The sequence below is a fragment of the Centropristis striata genome, chromosome 3, assembly GCF_030273125.1.
Source record: "Centropristis striata isolate RG_2023a ecotype Rhode Island chromosome 3, C.striata_1.0, whole genome shotgun sequence".
In the NCBI taxonomy this organism is placed as follows: Eukaryota; Metazoa; Chordata; class Actinopteri; order Perciformes; family Serranidae; genus Centropristis; species Centropristis striata.
In genome coordinates, this window is record NC_081519.1 from 34,423,314 (window position 1) to 34,437,953 (window position 14,640).

Genomic DNA, 14,640 nt, shown 5'->3' on the forward strand with positions numbered 1-14,640 from the left:
TCTCTCTACCAAACTAACCTGCCAACCAAATCACTGCGTAAAAAGGAAGCATGCATCTACTATTTTATCCAATATTGTAATTTGAATTCAGATTTATCATAAGTTAATTATTTAAAGGTTAAGTTTAATTTTAATGTATGTATAGTGTATGGTCAATGTATGTTTAAATGCTGCCACTGGATGCTTGAATTTGAATCCATCTATCCATCTGACAAGAAGCCCGAGCTTGTGACAGCATGTGATGATATCTATTTTAGAGCTAGCTCAGTGTTGCACGGTAAGCTAGCAGTAGGGATACAGTTTGCAGGTGTGATTAGATAGAAAGAAAATAGTTCCTACATAAAAACTGCTGACAACAAGGTCTATGGATTATCTTGAGCAACCAGGTCATGAGTCCTCAAAGGAGACTTTACCCTTTTCTTTTTTGGCACTTTGAGTACCACCAGTCAAGTGCCATCAAGCTCCATTATTATGTCAGAAAGAGGGCAAAAATCTCACACGAAAAAAATCTAGATTGATAAATGGAAGGAAGGAGGAAAAATATGATTTAGTGGTGAACTGTCCCTTTAAGAGAAAGGTTTGATAATACATGAGAACTACTGCAAAATTGAGACGTCATAAAATATTTGGATGTAACACACTCAGACACGCAGATGCATATGCATATGTTGTATATACTTCCAAACTGTTGGCATAAAAATATCACCAGGATATGAGCTCTGACTGTTTCGGAGTGGAATTGGTTTCAATATAATCAGCAGAATGCCGTCACATGCCTTCCTCTTCCTGAACACCACAACTGTATATTACACAACAGTTAACCACAGCTGTTAAGAACCATGGCTCGTCCATCTGTCCGCTCCCTGATGCCCTCCCTTCATCAGTCGGGACGACTGTGTGAAGCCGTCTGTAATCAGATTATGCAGTGACTGGGTGACTGGGGCTTCTGCATCCACCCATCACTCCATCCCACTGTTAGCAACATCTGCGTCATGTGGAGAACCATGTGCATGTGGTGAGCGAGACAGATTAATGTGCTGATGTGTGTGTGTGTGTGTGCGTGTGTGTGTGTGTGTGTGAGAGAGTGTGTGTTTGTGTTAGTGTCTGACAGTGTGTGTGCGTGTCTCCATTTATAGTACACCAATAGGTCCTGTGTTGTTGTGAACAGCCTGTGTTGTCTGTGTCACCTTAATAATTAAGGAGACGGCATGTTCAAGATGTGACATGACACACACACACACACACACACACAGTCATTAACCTCCTGATACAGGTGATACAAGGTACTGCACTGCAACAGGAAACCATGGCGATATTGGATACAAGGTATGAAAAGGTTATTAGGTTTCATAATACCATTTTCTTTGATGAAGTGTTTATTCCGTCGTCATACAAATTATACACAGGAAATAATAAATAATTTGTGGTGGTGACCAAATGACAGGAGATTACCTTTGAATAAAAGCTGCAGTGTCAGCTTTTTATGAGAAAGAAGAATTAAATAAAACATCAGAAGCGTGCATTTGCAATACAAAAAGGCAACTATTATTAGATGCTGTTATACACGGGGAAATTATGACAAATATCATGTTTTATTACCCACCATGACCTAGCAGGGAAGAGTACAAAGGGAAGAGAAGAGAAGAGAAGAGAAGAGAAGAGAAGAGAAGAGAAGAGAAGAGAAGAGAAGAGAAGAGAAGAGAAGAGAAGAGAAGAGAAGAGAAGAGAAGAGAAGAGAAGAGAAGAGAAGAGAAGAGAAGAGAAGAGAAGAGAAGAGAAGAGAAGAGAAATATGGTCATCTAGAATACATCTGTATTTCCCGCTGCTTCAGTCTCATATATCATTGTGTCATTACTGAATCAGAATCTAACAGGTCTAATCTCACAGCCTGACATTCTGGGGCAGTATGTTACAGGGGAAGTGGCGCAAAGTCGTGCAGAATGCACTTAGATTATCTGCCTCTTGACAGAGAAGCACAAGAGAGGGCGCATCCTGGCGATTAGGTGCGCTGAGATAACCCCGAGACACAGAGCGCCTCTCGCTGTGCAGCCTCTGGGAGCAGACGTGCATGCTCCTCACCTGGTAAAGGGCTCTACAGCCACTCGGATCCCGCCTGCCACAGCCCCGGCCCGATCCATCCTGCCTCAACCCCTAATGTCTCATTGGCATTCAGTTACACGCCTGCAGCAAGCAGCGAATGGAAAGCTTGGCGCTAGCTCACCGCTATTAAGATTCTACAAAGCCAGCCGTTCCCCTGCCGCCACAAGCACACAGAGAATCACACAGCCAAGGAATAATAAAAGAGCTGGGGAAGGGATGAGCAGAACAGCTGGGCCATCCAGTCGCACAGACACAGGAAAAAGATTTTGGTGTAAAATTTGAAAGCTCTGCTATTCATAACGTTTATGAGAGCTGCACTTTGATTCACTGTGCATACTGCAATATCAGCTAATGAAAATTATATACTTCAAGTGGCTAAATCATCAGTGCAAACGCATAATCGCACTGGCCCCGGTTACCCCCTCCATCCCACCCTCTGTCATTTGCAAAACCACACCGTGACCACTTCATGATGAGCTGTATTACTGGCAAGCCTCCCATCATGAACCACAGAGAGGCAGCACCCCCGCCTGCCCATCGCCCCTGCCTGTTTATGTCTGCCTATCAACATCCCCCCAGAATCCTAAGCTGCTTGCTAATCACCCTTTGAAAGAGCAGACTAATTCAGATGTCAAGGCCCATTACCTGTGAGCTGTCTAGAGGTGACCTGAGCCCCTATCTTGCAGTGATAAACACCAGTTGGAGGATAATGCACATCTGGATAATAGGAAAGTGGGGAGTGACACGTCAGCCAAGTGTGCAATCACTGAACGCAGCTGAGGAGGAGGAGGGTAGGGGGGATGTTGGCGTGTAGCAATCCTCATTGCATAAAGATAACGTCCTTCATGACAGCGCTGGGTCAGTCAGCCGCCGTATGGCTGCTGTGCCTGTGGTAAAATAAACAAGGCTTTCAGACTGAGGAGTGACTCCGCACCAGCCGTCCCCTCCAATCTCCGCTCAGACACTGACAGAGACAATGCTCGACCAAAAAAACGACCCACAAAACCCCCACACACACTCACACCCTCTCCCCAATTCAGTTTCACATTTACAGGATGTGACTGATGCACTCTGAAGCGAAGCAGCAGGAAAAGAGCAAAAAATCACATTTGGGGTAAACATGTTCAGATATCACATATAGACATCTTTTGGGGATTTCTGAGCTCCTGTTATGATCCTTTTTTCACGATTACATATTTAGGGGGTTGCTGTGGTTTCCAGGGGATAAAGTGATAAGGCTAAATCCATTTTTATGATTCTACCAGCTACAGGGGTTGTACGCCCAGTATCTGGACAACTACTTTACGGATACACTGCTGCATTGTAGATATGTAACACGTTTAGAAAAGAGTGATGAATGACAAATTTGTACCAGGGGGTAGAAAATTTGGCAGATATCTCACGGACACAGTTACAGGCAGATAGGAGCAGAGAAAAGGTAGAGATCTGCACAAAGCAGGCAGAAAGAACAGTGGGTAATGAGGGCAAACAGGATGCAGGTCAAAGCAAAAATAACCACTTTCTATAGCCATTACTCTTCAGCAGTGAAACCCACCCCCAACCTCAAATTTGCCTCCACTGCTAGAGCCCTATTTGCAACTCTAAATGAAAAGAAAAAGATTTTATGACCCCCTAATAAATACATATTTACTGGGACAGGATTAGAATTAGTCATTATATTGCGATATGAGCGCTAACAGGCATTTAAGACAACAACGCCGCCTTTAATTGGAACAGCGACTGAAGACAATCGAGTAGCTGAAATCCCCCAGAACCTCCCACTGATTAAAAAAAAAGTACATATCTCAGAGGAAATTCAACATACTGTAACCACCCAAATGCTATTTGTATGCTCTGCAGATTTATGACCAATGCTACTGTAAGCCACTATAGACGATGCAATTAGAGACTCTCCCATGTTAACTTAACATAATGGGGCATGTAGCCTGGATTTGAGTTGGAGAGATTATGTTGTTTGCTTGTGCTGGTGTGAATTCCTCCATCCCCTAACCATTCCCCCCTGTGCCCCTCTCTCACACACACACACACACCTCATTAAACACTGCCACCATGACCCGTGTCCACCACTCTCAGCTCCCTGTGTGTGTGATCACCGTAATACGTCCTGACCAGAGGCCTCCCAACCTTCAGTCCTCATACTGTTGCAGAAGCTCCACATTTTTTCTTTTATTTTTATATTCTAAAAAACACTTCTTCCTATAGGTGGCCTCGGGACAAATGACATGAAGGATTTCTTTCCAGTTCAGCGAATATAAACAGGGGTATGGAGGATAAACCCATTTACGCTCAGTTTTTCACCACCCTTTTTTCCTGTTTGTTCGCAGCATTCAACAGCCACAAACTGACATGATTACAGAAAGACACGATGTATGACAAAAAGAAGCTAATGCTTATCAGAAAAAGCAATTCATAGTGTCTTCAGATGGTTCTTTTGGAACGTGCTAAACACCAACTAGAAAGCATGGTGTGCCAGCGGTTCTACCCACCTCTACATCGCTGAATATAAGCCTAACCGACATCCGTGAAGCAAAACTGGCACATACATTTTCACATCTACAAGGCAATCATCATGAAACACACTTACAATCAACTTCAAAATATGGGGTTCCAACTCGAAACCATCTCATCAAGCATGCTGTTTATCTTGCGCCCGTCGCAGGTGCTGCTGGAGTGCGCATGGAGAGCGGCGCCAATTTGATAAAGTGGGAATAATGAGTGTGCCGGGGACCAGAAGTCATGTTATGCTTTTTGACTGTAGCCTACTGCTTTACTCCTAATATAACCAGTTATCACGCAAAGAACACAATCCCATCAGAGTATCCAGCTCTAGTATAGATGAATTATTGAGGACCTGGAGTAGGGTTGGGAGCAACTTTACGCTCGTTTGTTTTGTAGTTACATTATGCCTCCTCCCACCGACTCCCCCTCCTCCCCTGTTCCCATAAACACACTGCAAGGCATGAGGGATCGGGCTCTCATAGGATGCTACGGGAGGTTGGCAGCTCTGTTTTGCAATTGCATTATGGGTAGCTGGTGCAGTATTGCACCGCAGAAAAAAAAGAAAGTAATTAATGCTGGTATGGAGTCTTGATATCTTCCTCTGATGAGGATCAGCATATACTACGTGATGAAATTCAATCAATGAAATCGACTCCTTCACCTTTACTAATCAATTTATATTGAAGATCACTCTGCTAACACCAGAATGTCATCAGTTTTTTCACCCTACCTGTCTAGGAAATGTTGTGGGAATTTTTGGGGCGTAGTCAGCAGCAGTAGGAATGACACAATTTCAATTATATGCTAAAAAAGGAGCATTCAGTTATTGAGATCAGAAGCTGGATATGCAAATCAGAAAATCTGACCAATATGGCCTCAGTGTTGTCTGACGCTGCCAGATGGTTTGTTGCAAAGAACCATCTGAGAAGCAGTCATTGGAAATGGAAACTGTTTTGAAAAGGGCAGACACTTTCAAAAAAGACCTGGCAGGTGATTGGATGAACCATCTGTCGGACACCGTCAAAGACGTGTTGGTGCTGAAACCACTCGGGAGAAGAGCTAATGAATCAGTGCTGTTCTTTTCTGTCCCTGTAATGACTCTACAGTTTTGAAGTTAAGGACTTTTTGCAGCATCTTACTTCTTAAGGAGCTGCCGCTGCTGCTTTGACCCTGAACGAACAGTCACCTCTCTGTAGCTGCCAGAAGCTGTCCGCAGGGCGCTGATTGGTCGAACAACTAGTTGTGCGGACACAAAACTTTAAGCCTGACTAGATGGATTTCCATGATAGGTAATCCCACAATTCTCGTGTGGTCTCATGGTATCGCAACCATGTTGCCATATCTTTTAAAAGAAGAATTGTATGTAAATCGTAAATGGTAAATGGACCTGCACTTATATAGCGCTTTTCTAGTCGCTTTGCGACCACTCAAAGCGCTTTACACTACAGACTGCGCTCATTCACCCATTCACACACACATTCACACTGGTGGCAGAGGAGACCCTAACGGTGCCACCTGCCACCATTGGGAATTCATTCTCACACCAATGAACGCAGCATAGGGAGCAATTTGGGGTTCAGTATCTTACTCAAGGATACTTCGACATGTAGGCTGACATGGTCAGGGATCAAACCACCAACCCTCCGATCGGTTGGCAACCCGCTCTACCAACTGAGCCACAGCCGCCCCGTAAATGTAAATGTAAATATAAATGACAGTTGCAGGGCATAAAATCAATCCACCAAAAAATCCAAAAGTCAAAAAGTAACATAGCCTTCAGTGCTGAACTAACATTTCAAATAAAAAAAGAATTGAATTTTGACCTTTAAAGCAAAAGTCTAACCAAATTGTGGATTTTGAGAATAGTGACCCACCCAGCCCCTAGTTAGTAGTCACACTTTTCTTCTAGGAACTTCTTTTAGGCTTCATTTTTCATTTAAATTATGTGTCAAGATGGACATTTTGCACAGTGTACTTTCAGATGTGTGTGTGTGTGTGTGTGTGTGTGTGTGTGTGTGTGTGTGTGTGTGGTAAGGCAGCAGCACTTCAGTGCAAGCCTGACAGCTGCCTCAGGCACACACAGGAGATGCTTGATGGGAGTCACAGAGGACAAACAAGCTGTACATCAACAAAATGCTTTGTAGGATGATATAGCGAAAGGCCAAACAGATACATAAAGCACAGCGTGGTTACAAAGACTCAAGTAAAAAGGACGGAAAAATAGACAAATCCTCTTTTCTGCATATTAGAATTTATTACAAGTATTTAAAAACTGTGTAGCCCAGGTTTTTACTGACAATTGTTTTTTAATTGGGTTTGATCCAAGGGTCTCACACTTTCCTGTACAATAAATATGTAATCAAAATGCATCACAGTCTTCATAAGTGACAATATTCAATAGGAGAACTTAATCACCATCATAGCATTATTATCAACGATAACAGAGGAGGCAGCGTGCAGAGAGACAGCTATGAAAGTTAGTAAGACATTAATGAGGCGAGGTTAGCAGGCTGAGAACATCCAGTAACAGAAAGACACTTCAGCTAATTGTCATGCTCCGGTGCTGTGGCAACCGTCTTGCATTTGCAGTTTGACAGTCTTGCTCAAGTGTCCCTGTGCAGCACAAACAAACCCACGCTGGCTGATGAGCGTGGTGACATGCCAGTGGCCGGGTGGTGTTAACAAAACACATGGGGGGTGTGATCAAGAGCTCGCTGCTGTTGATCTCAAGTCAAACAGTAGAAGGGGTGAGGATCAGGAACAGGAATGTGGTAGATCTAACCTTTTACTCTTATGTTTCCAGGTAGTCCTTCAGGATAAGACTGAAGGATCTGTTGGTCAACCAATATTGGTTTATCTATTCATATGTTGGTATATCAATTAGGGATGTCCCGATCAGGATTTTTGCCCCCGAGTCCAAGTCCAAGTCATTTGATTTTGAGTATCTGCCGATACCGAGTCCCGATCCGATACTTCTATAATACATTAAAAAAATGAAGAAGAGCGAAGAAACAGATCCAGGATGTGCCTTTTTTATTCTATCATTTAACACACATACTTTGAGCACTTTTTTGAGGTAGCTTGAACAATCAATGCAGCCTTTTCCTTGCCACCTCTTGAAATTCCCAGTTTACATACCTCACAGTTTGCAATCGCAGTGTTATTTTCGTTCACTTTAAAATACTTCCAGGCTGCAGACATACTCGCGCGTCGGTTTAAACTGCTGCCGTGTTGTTGGTTTTTTTTTCTTCTTCTTCTTCTTCTTCTTCTTGTAATGGCGGCGGCACCAACTTCAAGGTGCATTAACGCCACCTAGGTTGGAGTGTGTGAACTTCTGCTTTGCTTATTGACTTGCAGCCTGCAGTAAAATGATATCATGCTGAATATACATATATCCGATCCCTGATCGGGACATAATGTCCGATTCCGATCGAGTCTGAAACCACATGATCAGGCCCGATTTCCGATCACATGATCAGATCAGGACATCCCTAATATCAATTTTGATGACTTTTATTATTCAGCACTGACTTTTTATTGTTGTATATTTTATTTATTTCCTGTTAATTGTGTTGCCTGTCTGCACTGTACTGTTAGCTGATGCTGTTGGATATCTGAATTTTTCCATGGGGATGAATAGAGTATCTATCCATTTATCTATCTCAGCATGTGTTGCCCAATATGTGCTGATATGAAAATGTTTTTTACAAAATATAAAATGAAGAAAACAATAATTGGGATGATTTAGAAATGTTAGCAATTTATTTTATTTTTACTCACTTTATTTCTCAGTTTTAATTTCTAGAATTGGTTGAGTTTCATACCCTGTATGTTGTGATGCACTGATGTTTTATGTAGAGCACTTTGAGTTGTCTTATTGCTTTGCAGAGTCATATCGATGCACAATGACCACAGAAGACATCTATTTTCATTCCAGTTCAAAAATGTACTATATCAGCTTCCATATCAGTGAATCGGTGATCAAAGTATTGAATTTTCCCCCTAGAATCTGTATCAAATGCAAAAAAAAAAAACATATGAGTAGGTCTCTAATAAGAAATCATCTTGCAGAGACTTGAGTTAAAAGGTGCAGGCTGCAATTCTGGAGGAAGATAGTTGACTTCTGAGTCCAAAGACATCAAATATTGACGCTTTAAGTGGTCTGCCATCACTTCTGCCAATCAAACGTGTGAATGAGACACCACAATCGACTGTCTTCCTCCAGAATCGCATACTGCACTTTTAACTGATCCATCAGATTGAATATCACGTCTGCTTTTATTTTTTCATCAAAGTGACGTTGTCATTGTGTGGGAGTGCAGCTGCGAGTGCAAAAATCAATACTTTATTGCCACACAATCATATCTATGACAACAACAAAAGCAGATTTGACATCTGCCTCACTCACTGATTTTCATTATTGCAGTGAAATGAGCTGAAAACAGTAGAAGCCTGGAAGGTAGGAAAACACACTGAGCAATCTAAAAACACTACAGCATGCTTTAGAAAATGTTCAAAAGTAATATACATATGTGCAGTTAATGGGCTGAAACATGCAAAAACAGCAGTATGGTCCTTTAAGCTGTAGAGGCACATCAGAGCTGAGGCGTTTCAACAAATACAGCAGCAGAGGAGAGCTGCCTGATGCAATATTTTGCTTATATTTCATATAAATGTCCTGTAGAGGTTTGCCAAGTTTCATTTTTATACTCAGTGTTACCTACGTTGTAAATTATTAATGAGGCACACGAGAATTCACTTCCTACCATTTGTTGTGTGTACAGTAATAATTTTATCTACGTGTCGATTTCTTCATTCAGCCTTTTGCTTGCCAGTTGGCACCGATGACATTATAATAATAATTTTCTTCCAAGGGACGCCTGGCCTAGAAAGCATTGTCAAGACAGTTGTAGACGACATACAGCAACATGCATACGAGGCAACGGTGCAATTAAAATCACAAAGAGGCGCAAAAGTAGCTCCAAACAGTGAATAATCCAATAGCAGAGCAGCAGGGTGAGTGCCCGAGCCTAAACAGATTTAGCAAAACAAAACATAGCCACTGTGTTATTAAATCTGCATAAAAAACACTCGTAATCACTTTAACTCAAATAATTCCGCTTAAATTAGTTTGTGATGAGTTCTGAGCTCTCCTGCTTCCATTCAGCTGATCGTCAGAAACATCTCTGAGGCGGGAACAGCTGTCTCTAGTTATCTGACCAGGCTCTCTGGGCTGCTGTATTCCCACTCTCACTCTCGCTCAATCCCCCCATTTTTTTTTTTTGTGTGCAGCCGACTACAAATCTCTTTGCAGTGACAAAGCATCGCCTGTCAAGAGGATGATTCCATTGAGAGCCACTTCCTGATATGAGAGGTGCATTAATGTGATTAACCCACACACACTATTGCCGTTTGATACAGGGGCTTAGGGGCTCATGTCACTCTGTATTCTTCTCTATTGGCATGATCAGCAGGTAATAGAAAAATATAATGACGTGTGAGCAGAAACGGGCGACTCAAAATATAATTTAGAGTCGGCAACAAATCGTTATCAATTTCAGAATCCTTTGCCGCTTTAAACAAACTCTGTTATTCAATTTGACTTCCTAATTCAGAGGTAATTAAGAACAGAATTCACTTCTGAAACTCTGGAGCTTACAGAAGCAGATGCATTATGCCATTCTGCAGACTTAATATGGTCTCATTATCACACCAACAATTATCAACCATTAAAATCAATAAAGATAAAATGACTATCATCTCTCAATAAAAACGCTGTTGTTCCTCACGCCCCAAAGGTGTTTGAGTATTTCCATTAATTACCATTTTATTTGAGCTTACCTGCAATCTGATGACTGCTGTTAAGATTTCATGACTGTATTAAATATCATGGAGCCAATTCTGGCTGTCTGACTGAAAATCAAAGAGCTGCAGAAGCAGGGTGCAGCACTTTTACAGAGAGGACTTGTTTACATGTGTTTCATACATTCAATAGCTTATATTAATTGTCAGAAAGACCAAAGAAAGCTTGCCTCACCAGCTCCACCGCAGAGACTATTCATTTGATGTCAGTCATCATCCATTCAGCTGCATATAAATGGCTACAGGTTGTATCTATGTTTTGATTGCTCAGTGATTGAAGCTGCAAACGTATAGGAAGCGCAGCAGAAAATAACCGAGCGGCGGAAAAAGGAAATCTGGGATACCATTCATGAACCTTTTCATCAGGCATCTTTTTCCGATCCTTAGCTGGGGGTACCGGCAGAAATAGATTCCTGCACCGAGCGCAGAGCTACAGAGCTTTTAATAGAGGCGTCTCCAGCTTAATCAAAGATACCAGGGAAATGAGCACATTCACCTCGCGGTACAAGTCTCGGCGTAGGCTTGGTGTTAACTTCTTCATTTCAAACAGTAAAAAATGTATATATGTGAGGATGTATGCATGTGAGAGAAGCTTCTTGGCGGTCCCTGGAGAATATATATGATGCGCCAGAAGCAGCAGAAAAGTAAGTGAAGTGCTGTGTGCAACTCTCACATAGCTCTCGATCAATGGTTGAGATAGATAATAGCCTCCATGGAGACTTGCATCTCCCATCCTGTCTCTCTCTACATCCACGCCTCAGATCCTCATTTCTGCTTTTGCATCTCTGCACATCTCTTCCCTCGTAGCTCCGCCCCAGATGTCGGGAGCTGGCGCAGCACAGGAAGCACACCAGTTCCAGAGGGCACGGGCAGCCAGGGAGCGAGGAGATCTCGGGCAGAGCACAGGGGGGAACATCTGGTAGACCCCAAAGAGCCGTCGCTGCCGGCCGCCGTCATGTCATCGCAGATTCCCGGGCTTCCCGGTGACAGCTGATCCTCTAGGCCCGCCGCCTCCATCAGCGTGGAGAAAATCCACTCACTAACTCAATTATGCAAGAGGTGTGAATTAAACATGAGGCTACCACACAGGAATGTATACACACAGTGCAGACGTACACACTTGCACAATATGTAATCATACAATGTAACAAGCCCATCTGTATGCTGACGCCGGGGGGGGATCTGTGAGGCCTTTTTTAACAGAACATCCAAGAGCTGATCCATGCTGGTTGTTACATCACATATGACTACGGAGGCCAGACTGGTAAGAGTGACAGTGAAGAAATAGGTGATGAGGAATTCGGGCATTTTTGCCAACTATTACTTCCCTGTGAGCTTTAAAGAAGGGGAAAAAAAGGCCTCGCGTGGGAGTTAAGCCTGGAGCCAAAGGCAGAGCCGATTTTCTCCCCATCTCTCTTTATGTCTCTCTCTCTCTCCCTCTGTTTCTTTGTGTGTCTTTCTCCCTCGTTCTTCCATGCCCTTTATTAATCATCCTTGGTTAGTGGGGCAGAGAGCGTGGTGTTAGAAGCTCTGGGGAGTGTAGAGCCACGGAACACACACACCACACACACACACACACACACACACACACACACACACACACACACACACACACACACACACACACACACACACACACATTCCCTTTCATCTCTTGTTTGCTTATAAAAGATATAAAAAATTAATAAAAACACAGGAAAACTCATTGGAATGACTTCACACGCACCATAAGTAGTCATGTGCACACATACAGCTGATCTTTAGAGATCCTGGCCCGAGGTCCTGGGACTCAGCTGCTGCTGCTGCTGCTGCTGATGTAACCTTTTGAACAGTCTCAGTTGTTTAGACATTCCAGCTTCAGCATACATAAAGTAAGGCCGTCACCCTCACCGGTAAACACACAACTGTATCTCCTGAGCCAGTAAACCCTTCTACCGGAGGAGCTCAGCTTAGGTCAGAACCGGCGCGGTGCAGCAGCAGCGTCACCGAGCCATCCCAGCTATTAGACCTCATTATCAGAGTGTTTGGATGTTGCAGCCAGCATCCTTGGAGAGCTGGATGTTGAATGATAGCAGAACGGGGTACAACACAGCTAACCACTCAGGGCTTTCTGTGGCCAATGGGCAGCAGAGGAGCCTGAATAATGGAGGATGTAATTAGGCCTTATTTCTATGCATGTAAGTGCACTTAGCCTAGAAGGCTCCATCTGGGCTACATGCCATTATTACCATTATCACTATTCGATCTCCCTGAGAAAGTGGTGAGAGAATTGGACGATTAGATGTTATGGGACAGTAGGTTTACAGTAGAAGTCCGGAGTGTCCTTTGGGATGTGTGCAGGGATGTAGTGGTGGATAGACACAGCTCAACTCTCTTTATTCACCTTTTTGTTCCATTTTGTAGGGCTGAAGACGAAATTAGTCGACTCACACCCAGACAAGTTGTCGACTAATTGTTTGGTTGACCTGTAAAACTAAGTTTCTCCATAAAGAATTAGCAAAAGCACCACTTAAAATCTTGTGTATACCAACAATGTGCTCATAGGTTCCTTGGGAATATGTAATCCACATGAAAAAGCATTAAAAATGACTTATCTGCTAAAGAAATCTTAGTCGAGACGGCTAAAATGACCAATTAGTTGACTTCTCCAGTAGTTTTGCACCCTTTTAATGTCAAGGACCCCTAAATTAGGCCACTGATCCCCAATGGATAAAATTTCACTTCAGGGACTTCAATCTGAAAATGATTTTTGTTGTTAGATATGATTGGCACCAAACTTCTACAGCTGAGGGGGGAACTGTGGAGGAAATTAATCCTACGATCAGAATAGTCACTCCTTCGGATCTTATTCACATTGACATCACTTCTATAGTGAATTAAACAGTTACAACACACTATTCCCCATTTTTCTGGGTACCCTTGGGGATCCCCAGACCCCTGGTTGAGAACCACTATTCACTAATAGGGGGCAGCCCTGCTATTATGTAATGGTGTAGTCAACTTTAGCTGATATGTTTACAAGGAGACATATGTTGCAAGTTTTATGAGGGGGGAGTCTGTAAGGATGAATATTATTAGAGATGGCCACAGTCTGGCAGTGATGGGTGCCACTGTCTCTCTACATCACTGGGTGTGTACAATCATGAGGGTGGTTGTGTTGGGTGGATGCCACATATATCAAAACGCTCATCTTACAAACAGAGCTCAGGTAACACAGCAACAGCAGAAACAGAAGCAGCGGTGGTTGGAAAGGGAAAGCTTGGAAAGAGGACTCACCTGGTTTGACCGTCTTCAGGCGAATCGGCTCCCGAAAGTGGCGTATGACAGCCAGGGTGTCACGGTTTGTAAGTCCACTGACTGGCGTCCCGTTCACCTCCAGCAAAACGTCCCCGTAGTAGGGCAGCTTCCCGACGTGACACACCAGCACGTCCAGCTTCATCTGGCCCAGGTAGGGGAACTGTCCCAGCTCTGCTCCTCCGAGGACCTCCACCACGGAGCCAAAGTCCCCCAGGTTCCCCCATGACACCGCGCACTCCACCACCTTACTGGACCAGTGTTTCTTCTTCTTCAGTGTTCTGGACATGGTTACTCCCTTATCGAACAAGTAACGATCTAACACAGTCGCCTCGGTTTGCTGTTGTTAAACGAGCGGCCTAATAAACCCTCCTGAGTTAATATCCAGACCTGCTGCTGGGGATTTCATCTCCCTGACATCTAGGAGGCTGATGTTCACCCCGTGAATATGCCGCTGAGGTTTGTCATCCCACTGGGTTTGTGCTCCGGTGTGCGCACAGTTGCCTGGGTTGCAATAAATCCAAGCGCTCCGTGTGCGTAAAACAGGAGTTGATAGCGGCAAGATGGTTAAAAGGGGAACAATTCTGGTTTCATGCTCTCCAAGGCGTCTCCTGAACCATATCCGCGCTTTGCTTCGTCTCCGGGGGAGCCTCTCGACGCCAAGTAGTCACAAACAAAATGTAAACAGAGAGTATGTTACTCACTCGGCGGCGGATTGTGGAGTGTCTGTCGCTGAAATATAGTGCGTCAACGAGAAATCCCTCATACCTGTGGGCAGGCTGAAAATAGACGGGCGGCAGCGAGCGCCGGTTTGGCGGTTCATGCGGTTGAGGTCCAGCCCATTGTGATTGAGCTGTGAGACAT

The 14,640-nt window shown here is 43.7% G+C and overlaps 1 protein-coding gene across 1 annotated transcript in view; it reads right to left on the reverse strand.

The window, feature by feature from the left end:
* The window catches only part of LOC131968442 (membrane-associated guanylate kinase, WW and PDZ domain-containing protein 3), a 186,171-nt gene extending 171,531 nt beyond the window's left edge, over positions 1-14,640 (reverse strand). Inside the window, exon 1 of the mRNA XM_059329324.1 lies at positions 13,759-14,640. Coding sequence (XP_059185307.1) covers positions 13,759-14,065 — 307 coding nt within the window. The 5' untranslated portion in view covers positions 14,066-14,640. The remainder of the gene's footprint in view (positions 1-13,758) is intronic.